This window comes from Vanessa cardui, chromosome 27, assembly GCF_905220365.1.
Source record: "Vanessa cardui chromosome 27, ilVanCard2.1, whole genome shotgun sequence".
Classification (NCBI taxonomy): Eukaryota; Metazoa; Arthropoda; class Insecta; order Lepidoptera; family Nymphalidae; genus Vanessa; species Vanessa cardui.
Window position 1 is genome coordinate 4,046,335 of NC_061149.1, and position 22,992 is coordinate 4,069,326.

The 22,992-nt window shown below is 33.3% G+C and overlaps 1 protein-coding gene across 1 annotated transcript; it reads right to left on the bottom strand.

The window, feature by feature from the left end:
* Positions 1-14,767: 14,767 nt before the first annotated feature.
* On the bottom strand, positions 14,768-22,442 carry LOC124541109 (LHFPL tetraspan subfamily member 2a protein). The gene is made up of 5 exons (XM_047118939.1): positions 22,135-22,442; positions 20,744-20,862; positions 19,319-19,429; positions 17,300-17,413; positions 14,768-15,067 (listed from the first exon to the last, which is right to left on the bottom strand). Exons 1-5 carry the CDS (start codon positions 22,308-22,310, stop codon positions 14,925-14,927), a joined length of 663 nt encoding a protein of 220 aa, XP_046974895.1. The 5' UTR covers positions 22,311-22,442; the 3' UTR covers positions 14,768-14,924.
* Positions 22,443-22,992: the final 550 nt, after the last annotated feature.

Sequence of the window (22,992 nt, forward strand, 5' to 3'; positions counted from 1 at the left end):
TTTTGACTGGAAACACTGTCGTAGAATTTTTGACTAATGATATAAGTTGGGTTCATTATGTTCTGTTTTAGTAAGAGTTTCTAGAAAATTTGTATAATCTATTATAATCAGAGAAGGGTATGTTATCTAGAGAATAAACATTTGAGTGCACGAATTTTCAATTAATTTAATTTTATTTATATTACAACACTGTTCTACTTCATTACATAGTATAAAACAAAGTCGCTTAAGGCTATCTGTCACTATATATACTTAGATCTTTAAAATTACGCAACGAATTTTGATGCGATTTTAATAGATAGAGTAATTCGAAAGGAAGGTTATGTATATAATACATATATAATATAGTAAAGAAACACAACATTAGAAGTTTCTAATGTGAGTATATTTATTTAGTATCAGTGTTGCATCCGTGCGAAGCCTTTATCCTCTTTCATTTTACTTCCAAAGTGCTGATAACAGAAAATCAAGAACTCTTAGTAATGCACAATATAGCTGTGTTATTAGCAAATCGTATGAAATATGTGCGTAAATAAAAGGTTTCTTTTTTGGAATAGTCTGTAATGAAACTATACTTTTAGTCCAAATTAATTTTCAATTATAATTTTGGATATAAAATTTATTTTAATCGAAATAAAGTTTATTACATTAAATGCAGTTTTATTAAACCCATATATTTAAACACAATTATTGATACTAATGCTAAAAAAATATATCGCAAAAGTACTTCAATATTTTGAATAAAAATTACGATTAATTTTGACTATCACCAAAAAAGCGTTGTTTCCCGCCATCTGACACTTCTTTTAAACTACGCAACGGATTTAAATGATTCTTTCACCACTAATGTGATTCGAGCATATAGTAGCTATACGCTTAGCATACTTATAGTAGAGAAAAGCCTAGAAAATTATTTTTTGCGTAACCGAATAAAAAGAAGGTTTTGTCTTTTTATATTCGTACTTTAATCTAAATTACCATGCCTTACTGAACTTGTATGACGTAAGAACAGGTACTTGAAATATAGAGGTAATTTATACGGAATTTTAATTGATTATATATACAAAAGCACTATTCGCCCTCTTTTCCAAAGTCTACCGGGATGTTCATAATATTCAATTTCGGAAAAAATGCCCTATAAAATCCCAGAAACTCTATCGTTTTATTGAATATTCATACAATTCGTACAATTTAAACTTGTGCATAAACTTTACCCAGCCTGAACTATGGAAAGATTCCGATCCCAAGGTTCAAATTATATCTTAGTTACTTATATCTGAAGTTTGGTGGCGACAATGCGAACTTTGTAGAATAAAATTAATCAGAATAGTATGTAAAGGGCATTTGATTTGTTTGTCAAAATTTTATTCGTGGTAATTTTCAAAATATTTAGGGAAACATTTTCAGATTTTTAATCCGAAAGTTTTGAATCATTATCTTCAATTGAACTTCGATTTCTAGTACGACGTTTATATTCTAATATAAGGGTGCAGTTTTAAAAAAATCATGAAATTACGTTCAGTATCCAGTATATGAAATGTAAATCATAAAAGAACATTAGTATCTTATTATGTATTTACAAATATGGCACCCGTCGAATCGTGACAGGCCGCGGGCGCGCCGCCACGCCATTGGCCGATCCTGGCATGTGGTATGTGCGCTTGCGCAGCTAACGGAGATTTATACTAAGGTTTGTTTCATTTTTGGTTTTATTTATCGGAATGTATTGAAGAGCAATCGAGGCAGGTGTTATTTTTATATACATGTGATTAATATCATTCGAATGTGTTGAGAGTTGCTTGCATATAACAATATTGAAATTTCTTAGTTTAGAGATTTGATTCTGCCAGTGAAAATCATGTTAGAAAAAAAAGAAATGTCAGCTGACAGAAAAAGAATTATGACGGATGGTGTCATAGCTTATAAAAATATTGTAACAGACAAATATACGAATCCAGCTATAGTTTCGTTGTATTATTCCCTGAATGTGTATATTGAAGACGACCCTTAACCAATGATATTCTAATAAACAGATATGTTATATTCATACTAAACAACAGAAAAAAGTGTGCCGCGCCGGGGACCGTTTATTTTACATTTCGTTACAAGTAAAAAGGATAGCTTGATAAAAACAATAAGTAAAAGGGATAACTAGATGTTTTAATTACGCAAAACGTATTACTACATAATTATGATGTATTAAAACGTATTAGGTACTGGCATAATTATGATGAAAACGATTAAAGGCAAACGTTCCAATTAGGACGTTTTCAAGTCTTCACTTTTTGCGCGTTAATGACATATCTGTTTACTAGAACATCATTGCCCTTAACCACAACAGTATTGCCAGCTCTCCGTTACATATATACCTACCTGTATCAAAATTCCATGTTACATTATTTATATACATAGAAGGTAGAATAGAGTGCAGATACACTAATCTATACTAAATTAATTAATATTATAAACGGGAAAGTAACTCTGTCTGTCTGTCTCTTTCACGATCAAACCAATGAAATGAATTTGATGAAATTTCATACGAAGCAAACATGAACTTCAAAGAAGGACATAGGTCTTTTACCTAACACATGAACTTACTACTTGGTGGTAGGGCTTTGTGCAAGTCCGTCTGGGTAGGTACCACCCACTCATCAGTTATTTTACCGCCAAATAACAGTACTCAATATTGTTGTGTTCCGGTTTGAAGGGTGAGTGAGCCAGTGTAACTACAGGCACAAGGGACATAACATCCTAGTTCCCAAGGTTGGTGACACATTGACGATGTAAGTAATAGTTAATATTTCTTACAGCGCCATTGTCTACGGGTGATGGTGACTACATACCATCAGGTGGCCTATATAAAAAAAACATACCTCTAAGACGCGAGAGAAGCCGCGGGCGACAATTGGTTGAGTATAACGGTACGTTAAGAATCTCGTAACTCACCATAGAACACGATGGTGAGTTATCTAAAAGTGATTTACGACTTTGACTGTAACGAAATTATAACATTCGAAATGCACGCGTCAAATTATTAATTATAGTGTGAGATACGAAGTGACTTCTGTTAGACGTGTGTTAATAAAAGTTAGTGCATCTCTTAATTATTATTGCATAGTATAAAACAAAGTAGCATCCTGCTGTCTGTCTGTGATGAAATAAAAGTAAAGGCGATTATTTAATTATTCATTTTATGTATAAGTAATGACAGTGCTCAATATATATAGACGTCAGACGAGAGAACATAGTTGACAAGTATTAAATACTTAAAAAGGTTTAATATTTAATTTGTGTATGTGTCCTCCATACTCCTTACATCCTCTCCTGGACGCAGACGCTTTAAATGTAGTCCCATAGATGCGGTGAAGTTTTCATGCTTCGTTCGAGGGAGCCCTTTCGTCAATATATGTTGCAGCGGTCTCGAACTCATATCGAATAACGATGAAGAGTTTATCGTATTATCAGGTATGTATGTTTCATCATTAATATCCTCAAATTGATCAGATTCATCTGAAATACAAATACTTTGAGATACATTCTGTATTTCGTCTCTTTCTTGTGTCTCATCGTTAATGTTTCTTTCCATAGGTTCTTCAGGTTCATCACACAGAGGTAAGTATATAGTTTTTCCCTTTTTTGTTCATTACTCATTCTACTAACTTCATGTGTATTTTCAGCTTTATTTTCCTCTATATCCATGTTATTTCTAATAATTTCTTTTTCTTTTTCAGGTACTTCATCTACTTTATTTCTTTTAATTGCAGCTTCGAGAAACACTACATCTCTACTAACAATTCCTTTTTTTGTTTCAGGATCTATGAATTTGTAGCCTTTTGTACCGTCGCTGTAGCCAACAAATATTAATTTTTGCGACTTTACATCCAACTTACTTCTGTTTTCTTTTGGAATATGCACCATAGCAGGACATCCGAATATTCTCATATGGCTCAAATTCGTTTTTTTTTCCAGTCCATACCTCATATGGCGTTGCATCTGATAAGCTGCGAGTGGGAGAACGGTTCACTATGTAAGCTGCTGTAGTAACGGCTTCAGCCCAAAAATCTTTCTGTAAACCAGAGTTTAATAACATACATTTAGCACGCTCAATAAGGGTACGGTTCATTCGTTCGCTTAATCCATTTTGTTCAGGTGTGTACGGATTAGATGTCTAGTGCAAAATTCCATGTTTTTTCAGGTAAGTCTCAAGATTATTGTTTGTATATTCAGTTCCGTTATCAGATCTAAGAATTTTTATTTTTTTATTTAATTCATTCTCCACTCTATTCTTATATTCAACAAATTTTTCAAATACTTCACTCTTGTTTTTCATCGGATAAATGTATACGCGGCGAGAAAAGTCATCAATAAAGGTTACAAAATACCTCGCTCCTCCTATTGATATCTGCTGCATCGGTCCACATACATCACTGTGGATAAGTTCTAGCAAACTGGTTGTTCGGGAACCTTCAGCAGGAAACGGTTTTCTCGTTTGTTTGCCTTCGAGACAGGTAATACAGAAGGAATTTTCCATTCCTGTCGATAACTTAACTCCTTCTGTACTGTAAGGTATCTTATTAAGGCTTGTAAAATTTAAATGTCCCATCCTCTGGTGCCACAGATAAGTATCATCATCAGCCTTGGCCGTCATGACTTGCATTTCTTGGTAAGTATTTAACAGATATGTTGCATTAATTAATCTAGCCTCTGCTACTAATTTGTTACTAGGATTGTAAATTTGACAGCCAGATTCATTAAATATTACTTTGCATCCATTTTGAATTATTTTGCTAACTGATAAAATATTTGTTTTCAATTCTGGTAGAAGTAAAACATTCCTCACCTGTATTGAATTGGTGCCACCACCACGTGCCTTTACCTGAATGCATACATTCCCGCAGCATTCAACTTTTAATTCTTTGTTGTTAGCAATCCTTATGCTCGGTACAGGTGAAGCGGTGATATCAGTGAGCCAGTCCCGGTGCATCGTCATATGCATGGATGCTCCTGAGTCAACATGCCAAGAATTGAAATCATTTGCTGTGGATGCTGAAAAAGCTGCAACATAGCCTGTGTCTTTATCTGTTTTCTTATTGTTGTTTTTCTTTTTATACCAACAATTTTTGCTGAGATGTCCGTACTTATTACAATTAAAACATCTAGGACCTTTTTTGTCACTTTTGGGCATATGTTTTCTTGTGTTTGTATAAAGTGCGGTAGTGTCTGACATTTTCACATCCTGTAGTAATTTATTTTTTACTAAGTCAGCACTAATCTTCATACCGGAACTTTCCAAGCCCATAATCATGGGCTTATACATTTCTGGAGCCCTGCCAGCATTAATGTGCCCAACCACTCATCGTCCACGTGAAAATTTATATTTCTTAATTTGTGCGCGGCTGTCATTATCTTATTTACATAGTCTTCCACTGACAAACTGCTTTCTAAATTAGTATTAATTAATTCTTTTAATAAGCCAACCTTCCGTGTCAGTCCTTGGTCTTCAAATGCCTTTGTCAAATTGTCCCACACCTGTTTTGCATTCTGTGCATCCTGTATGTGCACATATAAAATTGGGTCAACCAACAATATTAACTTGGATTTTGCTTTGGTGTCTTGTTTAACTGCGTTGAGATCGGAAGCATCTGGTGCTTTCAAAATACAGCTATACAAATCTTCAAGTTGTAAGTATGCCTTGACTGCAAAACTCCAATCTGCCCAATTGTCGCGACCCTTCAACTTCTCAATTGACATCATAGCGTTAGTTCCAGCCATATTTATAACATATAATGTTTATCTGAAAATAGCTGAAAAAAGTAATCAGTCGCGAGCCGGTAACTAAAAGTGAAGTTATACTCGTCAGATTTTACTTTTACATTAATTTTGTTAGTACTGAAGTAAAACTTGAAAATAATACAAAACGGCGGGCTTGATTGGGCCCATAACCTGATGAAATAAAAGTAAAGGCGATTATTTAATTATTCATTTTATGTATAAGTAATGACAGTGCTCAATATATATAGACGTCAGACGAGAGAACATAGTTGACAAGTATTAAATACTTAAAAAGGTTTAATATTTAATTTGTGTATGCGTCCTCCATACTCCTTACAGTCTGTCCCTATGTAGTATGCTTAGATCTTTAAAATGACGCAATGGATGTTTTAATAGATAGAGTGATTCAAGAGATTTATATGTATAACACATGTAAAAAATAGAAGATAGTCACTGATAATTTTAGAGATTTCCATTGTAATGTCGTAAACAAACACTTTCTTATTGCGCTAACATTGCAAACGCTGGCTGAATCCTAAGAATCATAATAACCAAAATAATGTACTACAGTATACTGTACATCTTAAAAACATCTGCAAAAAAAGTCTATTATGGTATATCCAAGCCTTAGGATTTTTTTACGAGAAATAATGGCTTATTGACAGAGCTCAGATGGCCCAGTGGTTAGAATGCGTGCATCTTAATCGATGATTGCGGGTTCAAACCCATTCAAGCACCACTATATATACATATGCTTAATCTGTGTTTATAATTCCTCTTATGCTCGGCGGTGAAGGAAAACATCGTAAGGAAACCTGCATGTGTCTAATTGCATCGAAATTCTGTCACATGTGCATTCCACCAACCCGCATTGGTGGAATATGCCTGCATTTCCAAACCCTCTCCTAAATGAACCCCTCACCTTATCGCAGCAGTGGTAAATTTATAAGCTTTATTTTTTTAACATTGCCTGTCACAAAAATTGTACCGCCGTCTATTTAAAGTAAGGTAATCAAAGTCAAAATCAAACTCATAAATCTTTATTAAAAATAGAAGCGATTACACCATCTTATCACCTCAGACCTGAGAAGAACCGGCGAAAGAAACTCAGCGGGATCTTTTTTTTCATATCATGTTACATATATACAATATGTATTTTAATAATAAAACAAATATATTTTTAATATTTGAAATAGCTTAAAGACGATTATCTCATTCCCAAGGTGTGCAGTTAACAAAATAAAGTTTATACCAGGAATGATACGTGTATATATCACAATATATGGGATGTCTTTTGACGAAACGATACACTTAAATGTCCCTGTGGGTATGTTTTCCTACCGCTGAATTTATTATTTATTCCGAAGTCGAGCTTTTTATTTGAATAGTTATCACATTGATTGTGTAAGATTATTTATTAGGAAGTCTTGTGCATTTGTTAAAAAAAGCAGGTGACATTTATAATTATAAAACTCGAAAATCTAGAAAATCACTCAGAAGATTTTAATTTGTAATTATTAGTTAAAAAGGGGGTAAGGGCCCGATTCTTTTTCTATGCACCGGGGCCCTTCCTCACTTAGCTACGCCACTGATAAAACTATATTTATAGATGTTATGTACCTATTAAAATATTAGATTCTTTAGTCTAAACACAAGCCCAGAAATTAACTCTGCCTGTCCGTCTGTGACGCTGTTATTGAACCGAATTTTATGAATTTCGGTATGAAACATCCCGGAACCCCAAAGGAGACTCCTTTTTATAACTAATACTTACGCGGGCGAAAGCTACTAAAAATGTTGTACTCAATATTAATATTTGTTAAATTTAAACCCAAATAGCTGATACGTTTAAACAAAACAAGTTTATACTCTGTGGCATCATGTGAAGAACATGCTTTAAATACTTAATAAAACTAAGGATTTTGGTTTTGTCTTTAAAATATATTAACGTATGTGCAGATTAAAATTAAATACCTATTGATCAATATTACACATTGACGTTGCAACTACTTTTACGGGATACAATAAAATTTTCTTCGATTGCTTTTATACTATATTATTTATTGTAAACAATAAAAAAATAGAACTGTATCAGAATATAATTACCAGTAAATAGATACAATAATAAAAGACTACAATAAAACGTTTATTTAATCAATTTAATAAACTGGGAACTATTTTATCTGTCAAAGGAGTCTAACATACAATTTGAATTAAAAAAAAAAGAGAAAACAAAATATCCGCCGTGGATAATCACAATATGGCGACTTGTCAATTAAATATGCATGCCCCAATCCAATTTCATTCCCTCTAAGTAGTTCTGTTTTACATCAATTATAGGACTGAACTGGTAATTTTATTGCGTTTCTTGTAGAATTATTATGACGGTAGATATAATTTATATATTATATAATTTAATACGAAACGTATAATGGATACATTAATTGGTAGAAATTGTGAGTATTGTTACATATGTCACGATAGTTGTTCTTTGATTTTAAGTATTGTATTTCCATTGGATATTTGAGGCAATTAAAATGAATTTGAATTTTACGTTGATGTCGGTTGTATATTGGACCTTATAAACATATTTTTCCTTGCCTATTCCTTTCATATACGGGAAAAAAAGGTGTCCCAGGAAACCTGTACCAGCGAAGGCCTGTGGTCTGGGTACACCAATACCTATTAATACTAATAATAATTTATTTATTCTATACAAAAATAATCTTTATAAACTTTGGTCGAACTACGACAAAAGTCTCAATGATAATACAACACGGTCATCAAAAGAAACACAGATCAAGTACTAGCTTTCCTAACTAGGCTAATTAAATAACTGTGTTCAGGATAAACAGTCCTCTTCCTGAAAGTTGAAATATTTAAAATGCATTAGAAAAATATCACCTACACAAACAATGAGAACAAATAATGAGAAAACATATAATTTCTGTGCGTGTGTGCGTGTTTGTGTGCGACGGTGTCAAATGCTTTGGTAAGGTCGAGGAATACTGTCAAAACTTTGTGACCGTTATTTAGATTTTCGATTAAGTAATTGGTAAGCTCATGGACGGAATCTGTTGTACTTTTGTTTTTCCTGAATCCAAATTGTTCGGTAGATATTAAAGCATATTGTTCGATATAGCAAACAAGTCTTTTATAAACTAGTCGATCAAGAACCTTCGATAAGGCTGTTTAAATTGCAATAGGACAATAATTGTTTATGGATTTCCCATCTCCGCCTTTGAATATAGGAATTACTATATCCTTCTTGGATGATATTGGAAAAAAACCCATGTGGAAGCATTGATTAAAAATATGAGGATAGGTGCTAGAAGTTGTAAATCTAAGTACGGCTGATGAAATACCGTCCCAACCAGTTGAGGAATTTGATCGTAGGCCTTTGATAACTGTAACAATTTCATCAGAGTCTGTTTGTTCCATAACAAAAGAGGATAGGTTGTTTGTTGAGGGTGCGGATGAAGACGAAATTGTGTCGTGAAGGTTATAATTAATTTTGTCAGCTAGCTTAGAACCGACATTAATAAAAAATCATTTATATAGTTGAATATTTGTAGCTGAGTAGAATTATTCTGTTATAATTGTGTACTATGCTGATTGATTTTAGAAGTAAAACATACTTTATTAAGAGTTTCCTATAGTTTCTTAGTGTTATTGCCTGCTTTATTAAATTCTTGAGTGTCATATATTCGTTTTGCCGTTTTCAGAATCTTAGAACAAAAAATTTCTGTATCGTTTGTATGTTAATTTTAAAAACTTTTTGGGTTCCTTAGCTACACGAAAAATTGGTACTTTATATTTTATGAGAAAACGGAGCTTAAAATTGATACAGACAAAAAAGTGAAATTTGTTAGCAGCATTTGAAATTATTTCATTTTTTTTTCCGATTAATATGGTACATAATTATGAAATAAATATTTAAGACAGCATGAAATGGTTTTATGGAAGCAGATTCGGATGTCACTCTTTTAACACGCCAGAATATGCTATTTCAGTGCGACTGAAATAGCCACTATACAAAACGGTAAAGTAGAGTAACAGCCTGTAAATTTCCCACTGCTTGGCTAAGGCCTCCTCTCCCATTAAGGAGAGGGTTGGGAACATATTCCACCACGTTTTTCCAATGCAAGTTGGTAGAATGCACATGTGGCAAATTAGACACAGGTTACCTTACGACGCAAGACAGGTTAAAGGCTATTTAAACAATCATTTTCCAAAGAGTAATTAAATAAATTATAGTTGAAAAAATAGAATTTATAAATATTAAAACGTACACACATTTAACCGTTTTAGTGTTCCGTATCTCATTTAGTTTATAAATAAAGATCGAATTGGATCTTTTTCTTTTTTTAGTTGAAAAACGTCTTCTAGAGTGGAGACCGCGTCTCGGCAAACGTAGTGTAGGACGTCCTCAGGTGCGGTGGAGTGACGATTAGACGAGTAGCCCAAGACAGACCACAGTGGCGTGCATTTGAAGAGGCCTATGGGCTACTGATGCAGTTGGCCTTATCGAGCTAAGTGTATCGCTTGAAATGCGCCGTAAATATAGTGGTGTCTTTTGTTTTGTTAAGACTCATATCGTCTTAAATAATAGAATTAAATACTTCATTAAGAAGAAAAAAATAAGCAATGTTGACAGTTTTTTTAGATGATTAAGACTTGAGGTGTATTGCCACTGGCTGTTCGTCACTGAGTCTTTATATGCATTTATACCTACAAAGTCTTTTTTTTATCTTTATTTATTATAGAGGGTTTTTTTCACTAAGTGAATATGTCATCCTCGTCATTATCTACAGTTAAATTCATTTCTCACATCAAATATTAGTAAAATACAGTCATAGATAAGGCTTTCTAATTTCTATTTTTGAGAGCTAAATTTACAAATTTATATACAGATTTAGCCTCGTTAGACAATGGAGAAGCTAAAATGCTATTATAAACACCAATATTATAACCACGACTAGCGATAACAGCTCCCTTTAGCGCCCTAGCACGAACACATTCTTCTTAAATGTGATAGACATCCTCTACCACACCGCACACAGTACAATTAGGAGAATTCACTTTTCTCATCATATATCCGAAACTATTCAGTGGAATGTGACCAGAGCGCAGTCTTATACAAAGTCTTGTCATCAATTGCAATACTTCAATTTTTTTTAATCTGTCTATAATTTTAATGCTTTACAATTTCGCGCGTTATCCTTGCCAACGTAATCATATCTGCTTCTTCCCATTTTTAATATGCACCACCATAGCATATAAATATTAACAGTACTTTTCGATACTTATATCCGATTTCGGGCTGGTAACCTAAATGATACAGTGTTGTTATAAGGAAAATGGTTACCACTCAACAACCGCTCAAAAACCTTGGCACTGTAAGAAATAGTAAACAAAACTCTTCAATGACAATGAATCGTGAAAACAATGATGTTATGACACCATTCAAAACAAAATACATTTTTTTATATTGTGTGAACAAAGCCTTACTTAATTTCGTATTTAATAAAAAACCTTCTTTTAATAAAATGTAACAAACATTTCGAAAGCAAAAAGTAATTCGATTAAAAGGCTTAACAAAAGCCCAACGGCTTAACCAACAAGGGTTGGAAAGCATATTTTTAATTTTTCATCTCTACTGAAAAGTAAAAAAATACCTAGAACTGCTTGAAAAATATAATGAGGATCCTTATAATTTATTAAGTGACCCATTTCACTGTTATAAAATAAAACACATTTACAAATTGTATAATTTATTTAATAATGATGTCTAAAAATACAGACAGTATAATCATTATAAAAATAACCTTACATGTATAGCAATATAAAAAAATGTATATCTTGTACAATAAATGCAGTATTCAGAATGAATGTATATTTAATAAGTTTAATATAATCTGTTGTATAAACTAAAACTGTTATTAGCTCACAGGTGTGTTGGTAACAATTAAAACCGGTTTATGCTAAAGAATAATAATAAAAATTGTAATATTCATTGATCTTTAATCGAAATTTGACTATCAAAATAAATCCTCTTAAATTGCTAAAATGGGGCTTCTGGAGTAAAAGGGGGAATAATCTGATATTAAATATTCCCGATGAAATGAAATGTGTTAATAGAGAAACAGAACAGATTAGTAATTTTGTTGTATTGAACAATGTGGGTAGTTGAAAATACTAAAAAATAATGACAGATTTTTAACAGTTATTTAATTATTATTTTGTATTTTAAATTATTTTAAGGGTAATTTGGGACGAAGTCGCTCTCTCTCCCAATAGAGTACTCCCCTCTACATTCCATAAACAACTAAGATAGTTTTTTTTAATATTTCGCCTGGAAAAGACAAATGTGCAGCTATCATCTTACAACCTATTAGTATTGAGCACAGACTATAAATTAAAAAAAATGTAATTGACTTTTTAACTAAACAGTAAACCAAATGTCATATAGCTTTTAAATGTCACTGATATATAAAATTAATGTATAACATTTTATATATGTATTCTGTTTTTTTATATGAATAGATTATACATTATATTATTAAAATTAAACTATCTATAACATATGTATAATATATTTTGTATACAATATAAAAATAGTTTAGTATTGGTTAAACTTAATCTAGTTTAAAAGTTCATAAGGCAGTATATGGTTTTTTAAGTGCAAAAGTGATTTTGAGTACTTGTTTTTTTTTTATAAATTTTAATAGCACAGGTATTAATTTAAATTAATTATAATGCTTTTCACATTTCTAAGATAAGAGCTGAGATGGCCCAGTGGTTAAAACGCGTGCATCTTAACCGATGATTTGAGTTCAAGCCCAGGCAAGCACCGCTATATATATGTGCTTAATTTGTCTTTATAATTCATCTCGTGTTCGGCGGTGAAGGAAAACATCGTGAGGAAACCTGCATGTTTCTAATGTCAAAGAAATTCTGCCACATGTGCATTCCACCAACAGGCATAGGAACAGCGTGGTGGAATATGTTCCATACCCTCTCCTCAATGGGAGAGGAGGCCTTAGCCCAGCTGTGGGAAATTTACAAGCTGTTACTTTACTACACATTTCTACTTTTACATTGCATAAGAAAACAAACATTGAGTACATTATTTTGAACATAAAATCACTTTTGCACAAACAACTTAAGTATATTATTTAAACTACAATATGCCATATTAAAAATATTATCGGAATTGAAAATAATTTAGAGACTTTTTTTTCTACATTAAAACTAAAATACAACCAACCATTCGAATTTTAAAGGAACGAAATAAAATAATACTGTTTTTTTTTTTATTTTAACAATTAAAGCCAAATATTTTTCATATATGGCAATGACATACAATCAATAAAAATATATGGCAAATGCTCACTCTCTTAGTCAATATAATATTATTATATATATTCTTATATGTTAAAATATAATCTTAAAAACTATGTGAGTATTACAAATTAAAAAAAAAAACGATTTCTTTGATATATGTGACTATAAAAAAATGTCAAGTTACGAATCGAATAAAAAAATATTCAAAAATGGAAGCCATTTTCAGTCTGTAAAATTGAGATTACAATTTTTAATGATAAATAATGCACCATAACTGTGTCCTCCTCAATTTTATCGTATAATATATTGAAATACAACCGATTTTTACGATTGATATCATTTTATTACCCGCAACAATAATATGAAAAAGAAATCCGCGCGATATGAGAATGAGATCGATTTTTAAATATAAATCAAACAACCGTTATTGAGTCGAGGAGCGTTAGCAAAAAAAAAATACGAAACTTTACGACACTCCCAAAGCTAAGTATGTTAAGAATGAATGTATGTATGATCAACAGTACAGGTGATAAAAAAGCATGGAGTTAATACCTGTTGACTTCCAAGCAGGATAAATAAATTTAAGTAATTATATTTCACTAACATGACTTTTTATTTTTTAAATGTTAAAAAAGAGTAACTACTGAGTTTCTTGCCGGTTCTTCTCGGTAGAATCTACTTTCCGAACCGGAGGTAGCTTTACTTAATTATAAAATGACGATTCAAAAGTGCTTGTAAAAGCCTACCTGAATAAAGTTTATTTTGATTTGATTTGACAGTAAGGATAACTTCGTGATTACCTTTTAAAAAAATTGCCTTTATATCGAAATCATTATATAATTTTTCATATCACTAGAGTTATGTTATGATGCCATTTCATAAATCTGTGTTAAATCACCACAATCTGATAACGTAAATAAATCTCTTAATTAATAGTAACTAATTGCGAATCAAAATCCAAACAATTAACAAATTGCATCTTGCTAACGCTACCACTAGCGGTCGTACCGTGTGTATCTTAATTCCCAAACGTCGCATCTCATTCAGACCACGCGCGGATTTAATAATAAAATGTTAATGATCAAAGTATCTGTATAAAAAAAATGTTATTTAGGACGGATTATAATCAGAGATTTCAATGAAATAAAGTATAATTGTACCATGTTTTGCAGACTGTACCAACCCAAACAAAACCATTTTTATAGTGACGGTAACCCTGTCAAATTAAAAATGTATGTGACTATAATATTATGCATATTATTTTAGACATCATTTAATTTCTCAAATTTGCTTTTCTTATTTAATGGTACATCTGAGGTGGCCAATTTCTACACAATACGATCCATATAGGCTCGAAGATTTTCGTGTACAGTCGACACGATAATTCTCAACCAAAACATTTAATTCTTAAAATTAACCAAAGTATTATTGGAAGTGGTCTTGTCACTACAATTAATACACTTTTACTCAACTGCTTTTGACTTAATATGCATATAATTTTAAATACAAATATATATAAAAGCATTCGAGTATGTTTTTTATTAAACTATTGATATAGTCGAGACTTACAATGAATTAATTTTAATATACCAAAGAATATATGTTTTTATCAGTCAAAATTATTTTAGGTTTAATCATGTATTACACAAATATAAAAAGGAATACCACTCACATGACCGTATACTATTTTGATCCTTATATGCTTAAAATTTTATAACTGTTACAATCAATATCGCATAACAGGAGTGATTTTTTAGTTTATTCTTGCAGAGTATAACTGAAGGATGATAATTGTTTTGGACTTATCAGACGAGACATATCAGCTGTTTCCCTTCATCCATCTGAAACTGAACTTTATCTGAGTTGGCCGCTTTATCAGCTGTCTTGGATAACGCGCTGGCCAGAAATACTTGAGCTACACCTATAGCTGTTACGAAGAGGGCCCATCCTGTGAAAGAAAAAAAGTTGTTTTGTCACCAATTTTTTCTGATAAAAACTTAATGTTTTATTGGGTAGGGTTTTGTGCAAGCTCGTCTGGGTAAGTATATAACACCCAATCATCAGATATTCTTCAAACAGCATAATGTGTAGTTGTATTTCGATTCGAAGGATGAGTGAGCCATTTTAACTACACAAGTGACATAACATCTTAGTTCCTAAGGTTCGTGGCACAATGGCCATGTAAGAAATGGTAAATTGCACACAATTGCACCATTATATATGTCTATAGGCGGCGATGACCACTTACCATTTGCTTGTCCAAAAATAACATAAAGCCGGAGTCTGTACGAGGCTTACGTTAGTAATGCCACATGCTAAGGACTTCTTACATTTTCAGGATTTTTACAGCATATTCCACTACACTGTTTCAATGTAGTTTACAAATGGAGTTTGCACAAGGTCAAGTCAAGATCAAAAACCTTTATTCAAAATGGAAGCGTTTACACTTTCTTATTGATTGTCGAAAATCTACCACCGGTTCGGAATATAATACCTCAGACCTGAGAAGAACCACCGAAAGAAACTCAGCGGGATCTATTTTTTATAATATCAATTTACAATATACAATAACAAACATATATTTGTTATTTGAAATAGCCTAGAGGCGATCATCTCATTCCCAAGGTGTGCAGTCAACTAGAAAATTATTAGTTCTGTAATATTCTTTAGCACACAAACGCTTTTTGGGAAAATCATTTATGTTTTTGCGTACACAAATTTCCCTGTACACTTTTCGGTCTCACAAATTAAGGACATAAAATTTAATCGTCCGTTTTTAAACTTTTTAGTATAGGTTGGCGGACGAGCATATGAGCCACCTGATGGTAAGTGGTCACCATCGCCCATAGACAATGACGCTGTAAGAAATAATAACTATCCCTTACATCGTCAATGTGCCACCAACTTCGGGAACTAAGATGTTATGTCCCTTGTGCCTGTAGTTACACTGGCTCACTCACCCTTCAAACCGGAACAAAACAATACCGCGTACTGTTGTTTCGCGGTAGAATAACTGATGAGTGGGTGGTACCTACCCAAACGGGCTTGCACAAAGCCCTACCACCAAATGAACTTGCAACTATCGGATAAATAGAAAGTATTCCCTATATAATATTCAGGTCTGTCTACGTATATCTTATATCGAACTGTTATTCCATGAGTAGACCAAGTAAGGACCAGGTCAAGGTAAAAGTTTATTTACGAAAAATCCTCTTTCCATTTTTACGTACTACGACCTCCATGGTCGAGTGGTGTGTACACCGGTTTTCATGGGTACGCCACTCTGAGGTCCCGGGTTCGATTCCCGGCCGAGTCGATGTAGATTACCATTAGTTTTCTATGTTGTCTTGGGTCTGGGTGTTTGTGGTACCGTCGTTACTTCTGATTTCCATAACACAAGTGCTTCAGCTACTTACATTGGGATCAGAGTAATGTATGTGATGTTGTCTCATATTTATTATTATTATTATCGTAAATTCCTGAAATACCAAGCAGCTCGCAAATTATAAGCCGCTTTTGATTTACACGAAAAGTACTAAGAAAATTTAATGTATCATAATATTTCTTAGAGCTGAGATGGCCCAGTGGTTAGAACGCGTGCATCTTAACCGATGATTGCGAGTTCAAACCCAGGCAAACACCACTATATGTGCTTAATTTGTGTTAATAATTCATTCCGTGTTCAGCGGTGAAGGAAAACAACGTGAGGAAACCTGCATGTGTCTAATTTCATCGAAATTCTGCCAGATGTGCATTCCACCAACCCGCATTGGAACAGCGTGGTGGAATATGTTCCAAACTCTTTCCTTAATGGAAGAGGAGGCCTTATCCCAGTAGTGGGAAATTTACAGGCTGTTACTTTACTTTTTTTAACTAATATTTCTTGGAACACTTTTCGTTTACCTGATAAGCACATACATATAAAAAATATTTATAAAAAGACGAACTACAATGACTAAATATATATTTATACTAGATGATCCTGCAGCTTTACCCGTGAGAAATTTATTACATCTCATCTATAGCACACAAAATGTGAATTAAATGAAGTCTCCTTTCCCGGGACTCAAACTATTTCCTAACAAGTTTCATCCAAATCGGTTCAGCAGTTTCAGCGTGGAGTTAACAGACAGATTTACTTTCACATTTATAATATATGTATAGATATATAATATATTACCGATAGAACATTCCCCTGGTATATAGGGCTCCGAGTATTCACCGCAGAGGCGCTTCACACGCGACGCGCCCCAACCCCACGGGTACAAGAGAAGGCCCAGGACTCCAAAGAAACCTGAAACAGAAATTCCCTTTTAAGCAAATGGGTAACATGTCTATGTGAAGCCCGGGCCGCAGATTGAAGCTCTTTCCTCTTCGTATTTTTTTTCGTATAATAATAGGCTATTTGACAGTGCGAAAAATAAATTGTCAATAATTGTAAACACTATATATGTATTATGAGTTTAAAAATGTCTATTTTTTAACGAAAGTTGAAAATAATACTTAATTTATTCAAAAATCCATAAATAAAAATGCATTTTTTCAAACGTTTGTCACAAAGCGCTCCCGATTGGCCGGGCTTATGATGAAGTCACTGGCTTGTTAACCTTGCTTTTCTACCATATGTATCACAGATTAAAATACAGCCAAGTGACGTCACCGACCCCATTACAGCGCCATATTGTCCAAGTAGAGTTTTTGCGCGCTTTTTAAATATGTTATTTTTCAGTAAATATGTACTAGAAGTAAAAAAAGCAACTTTTACTGGGTTCCCTACCCTAACCTCTAATAAATAAAATAAATGGATTTTAAAAATCAGTCAAATAGCCTATTATGCTCAGTTAAGCAAAAACCGCTCTTGTGTATTTTAATTTTATAATACAGTTGATTCTGATGATAAATGATAGAAAATTCTCTTGGCTTCGCGAGACACCAACGTATAGTATAACACAAATTAGATGTAGCATCGGCATAATTCGTAAAACCGATCACATCCGAATTAAGTACACTATCCCAAATTATCAATATTTATTTCTCATGTGAATATGATCTTTACACAAACGTAATAACTTGTAATATCATATGACCTAATTTATTCGTCAGATTGACACGTCGATTTGCTTTCTCGGATTGAACTGACGCCAGAATCTATAGCAACGAATAGCTTCGAATGGCGCGATAGGGAGCTATTTCTATTGGCTGTGTAAATCGGCAGTAATCGGTTTTACGAATTTTGCCGATGCTACATCTAAGTTGTGTCGTACTATACGTGTTCCTAAGGTAAGACGCATCAGCTTCTCGTTAATTCTGGCAATTTCTTCGCCTTAGTTATCGTTCTAGAAAGAACTAGGTTCTTCAAATACATCTCTAAAGACAGAGTTACCTATGTTCCCTTCTTGCTTGATAGCACTCCTATTTTCGGACAAACCAAGACATACTTTGTCATGCCATCAACACGTATCACAGGACTATAGGACCAGTTTTTTTTATGATATAGGTTGGCGGACGAGCATATGGGCCACATGATGGTAAGTAGTCACCATCACCCATAGACAATGACGCTGTAAGAAATATTAACTATCCCTTACATCGTCAATGCGCCACCAACCTTGGGAACTAAGATGTTATGTCCCTTGTGCCTGTAGTTACACTGGCTCACTCACCCTTCAAACCGGAACACAACAATACTGAGTACTGTTATTTGGCTGTAGAATAACTGATGAGTGGGTGTTACCTACCCAGACGGGCTTGCACAGAGCCCTACCACCAAGAAAGTGATGAAGTCACTTGCTTGTTAACATTGCTTTTCTACTAAATGTACCACGGATTAAAATATAGGAAAGAGACGTCACCGACCCCATTAGCGCCGTATTGTCCAAGTAGAGTTTTTGCGCGCTTTTTAAATATGGAATTTTGAATATGTTATTTTTCGGCAAATATGTACTAGAAATAAAAAACACAACTTTTACTGGGTTCCTTAACTTCTACTAAATAATACAAAATGGATTTTAAAAAACCGTCAAATAGCCTATTACCTATGTTCCCCGCTTGCTTGATATCACTTCCCATTTTAGGACAAACCAAGACATACTTTGTCATGCCACCAACACATATCAAGGCCTACGGGACCTGTTGTTTAAAAACCTCTACGAAATTATTAAATAATACACCAATTATTATTATAGTACAAAATGTTCACCTCCCAAAGCTTGCGTGGCTCCTGCTAGAGATATAACGCTCTTTTTGAAAACCGATTGCACACAGCACGCCAATACTCCGGCTAGAACTGTCGAAAACTGTATCGCTGCACCTTTAATGAAAGTAAATATTATGCAGAATATGTCATCGATAAATATTTACAGACGAAAAACTTATGATGATAATTATGACCTCTAGAGGCTAATTTCAAGGCAGAATAGCATCTGATGATAATGCCATCCTCCCCTGAAACATTCACTCTAATTCCTAACTCTTGTAAGCCTAATGGGACAAAAGATCAGACATGATCAGTGGCAGGAACAACGACTTGAGATGCTTTTCGAGGTAGAAAAACTTAGTAATTATTGGATGCATGAATTAATTTATAATTTTAGAAAACTAGTCAATATTTTTTCTTTGATATATGTATACTAACAGACCCAACCATGCATTGCTGTGACTACATTATACAGGATTATTGGTAATTCGACGTTTATCCTTTAGAAGGTGATAGGGGTGACTGTTTGCAATAATTTTAATCCCCATATACATTGTGCAATAATTAAACATTGGATATTTGTCAATGTTTAAATAATAATTATCTGGCCAAATTTAGAAATGCGAGACTAAAAACGAAATTATTTAAATTTCTTTTTTGGCCTGCAGATTATTTTAAAAACATGCCCGTTTTCTAGGCTTTCCAAAAATGTATAAAAAGTAGGAATTTATTTTAAAGCAACCGAAATAAAATGATCAGAAAGGACGTTGGTGGAAATTCGTATTCGAACATGAACGAATTCGTACAAAAAGTCGCTCTTAAAAATTCCCACAAAAATTAATTAAAAATAATATGCAATGAAAAAATCCTTACTTACTTACTTAACTGACTTAAGTAACTCAAACTTATAATAAAATTTAGAAACAGAAACAGTTCAAAAGCTAAGTTCTAACTAGGACATTTTGTTTGGAGATGCGCTCCTTCTGCGAAAAAGTGATGTCGCAGGGAGCGGAAAGAGGATGCCGCTGCAGACCCGCTCCAGCGTAGACGACCGGGGAGGAGGAAAGGGCACTACGCGCACCTTCTCCCCCCCCCCCCAATAGGCGCCGCATGGATCAGGGGGGGTCTCAGTACCCCGACCGTCAGGGCGCCACGGTAGCGTGCGTAAGCGATCCCGTGGCGCCCGACGAGAAACGGTGAGGGTACCGCTGGTTTTTTAGTCGGTAAACCCGGTGGAGCTGGAAACACTCGGCGTCTAAGAAACCGGGTGTCCCACACCCCCCCCCACTTTCAATCACGTGGGGAGAGCGCGTAAAGCGTTTTTCCAGCAATAAAAGAAAAACTTTATGAGCTAGGTCCTTAGGATCTCTGACTATAAAACCTAACATCTAGACTAATGGTATGTGTCAGTCAAAGAGGCATACTTACATAGAGATAAGAAAAACAGCGCAGCCTTCCATGGTTTAGGATACACAGAAGAATCCGTAGCCAAGCCATACAAAGAGAATGGTGCACAGTTGTAACGGTCATGTTTCATACGAATACATCTGAAAACAATAACATTAATGTGTATAAATACAGTAAACTTTACAAATTACGTATAGTATTTATGTAAATTTCTTCGATGCAAATTCTCCTACATCTTAATATTCTAAATTCAAAAAGTTTTACTGCTCAACCAATCATTGTAAATTATACATGTTATACAGTACAGTAACAGCCTGCAAATTTCCCACTGCTGGGCTAAGGCCTCCTCTCCCACTAAGGAGAAGGTTTGAAACATATTCCACCACGCTGTTCCAATGCAGGTTGGTGGAATGCACATGTAGCAGAATTTCGATGAAATTAGACATATGCATGTTTCCTACCGATGTTTTTCTTCACCGCCAAGCATGAGATGAATTATAAACACAATTTAAGCATACATGCAAGCACCACTATATACATATAGTGGTGCTTGCTTGGGCTTGAACCCGCAATCATCGGTTACAATGCACGCATTCTAACCACTGGGCCATCTGAGCTCCTGGGCCATATACATGTTATATTATAATGTATACAGCAAAATGCCACCAAACACAAGAGGTCAAATGTCAAATATATTATATTTGACATCCAATTGGTGGTATATAATTGGTCAAGAGCTTGATAATTCTGTTTCTAATATTTATTAGATTAAACTGTTATCAAAACTTTCAACAAACACCTGTGTGGGCAGGTGTTAGTTAATCCCTCAAACATGAGCAGAAATAATAATTATATGTAATTTTTATAATGGAGTTGGGGTTTAATATTCATATTATCATTTTAATATTCACTTATTGATACATAAGTACCAGGAAATCATAAAGAATAAACAAGTTTATAAATGTTTCAAAGTAATTCTATCTTTTATATAGACTTAGCTGTTGTAGATACATTAAGGAATTTAGATGATTTTGAGAAGTTTACTTAGTTTATCTTCATTTTTAGTCAGTTTGTGTGTTGTGTAGAAGATTTTAAATACAATTTTCTGAATTTTGATTTTGTCTTAAAACATAGATAATTTTTTTTGTCGTAGGAAAGACAAGAATATCAAAAGTTCATCATTAAGTTCCTGATATGGATTTTTATGTGTTGGTGTATTCTCAGAATTAAAAGTTTTTTTAATATTCTTTGTCAATGGAAGTTTCAGACCTAAATTGAGGAAAATATTCAAATATTTCATCTAAATTACAATTCAAGTTCGTTTACGATTTAATTATTTCAAGAAAAATATTATAAGATTAATGATCGAATTCAATAATAAAATCTAAGATATGAATATCAATAATACAAACCGATTATATATTCCTACGCTGGGTACATAGAACTTTGTTGTGTTGTTCTCGTTTAATACAACAGGCTGACCTAAAAGCCATTTGGGCGTCATTATACCGGTTAAAATTAGCATGAACGCTACTAAACTTAAAAGCAACCACGCAAGACTGCGCCCGGTAATAATTACGTAGCACATCGTACAATAGCTTGTTACGGTTGTTATTTAGAAGATATTAGCACCAGTTTAAGCCAGTTATGGTAATTTTTAAGTCTATGAATACATTAGTAAATACTAAATATACAAATTGTGGTCTTGTTGGTCATTGGTCGGTAATGTCATTGTCACACAAACAATTGTCAATGTCAAAGTGCCATTGAAAATACAGAGGATAAATCTGCAGATCCAATCGTAATATTTAATAAATCAACATAATTTATTTATTATTGTGAGACCTACTCCTAAAATATAGAAAATGTAAATTCAATGATATAGAAATATTTGTTACGTTTTCAAGGTCATAATTATTTATATTTGCCTATTTTCGTTGAATAAATATGAAATATTTTATAAAATTTCATATTTTTAATAATGAAAAAAATGGTTGGTGTTTATATCGTACCATTACTTCTTGCAGTCGTAAATAAATAAATTGTCAATAATATGTATAAGTATTAGTAGAAAACCATTTAAATTGAACGCAGCTTAAAATATTTCTTTGAGCGTCACCTAGCGTCAATAAACAGTAATCAATATTAGGGATGTCGGAAATGCAATAAAGTATCGATATATATTGTATCGATAATTTTTGAATATATCAATATCGATATTGATATTTTTATTTAAAAATATCGATATATCGATATATCGGTGTGATAGG

Coding starts and splice junctions, on each gene's coding strand:
- LOC124541109 (XM_047118939.1), bottom strand. CDS start 22,310: ATGTGCTACGTAATTATTACCGGGCGCAGTCTTGCGTGGTTGCTTTTA. Junction 19,430..20,743: donor GCTGTTTTTCTTATCTCTAT/GTAAGTATGCCT, acceptor CTTTCATTAAAG/GTGCAGCGATACAGTTTTCG. Junction 17,414..19,318: donor AGCCACGCAAGCTTTGGGAG/GTGAACATTTTG, acceptor TTTCTGTTTCAG/GTTTCTTTGGAGTCCTGGGC.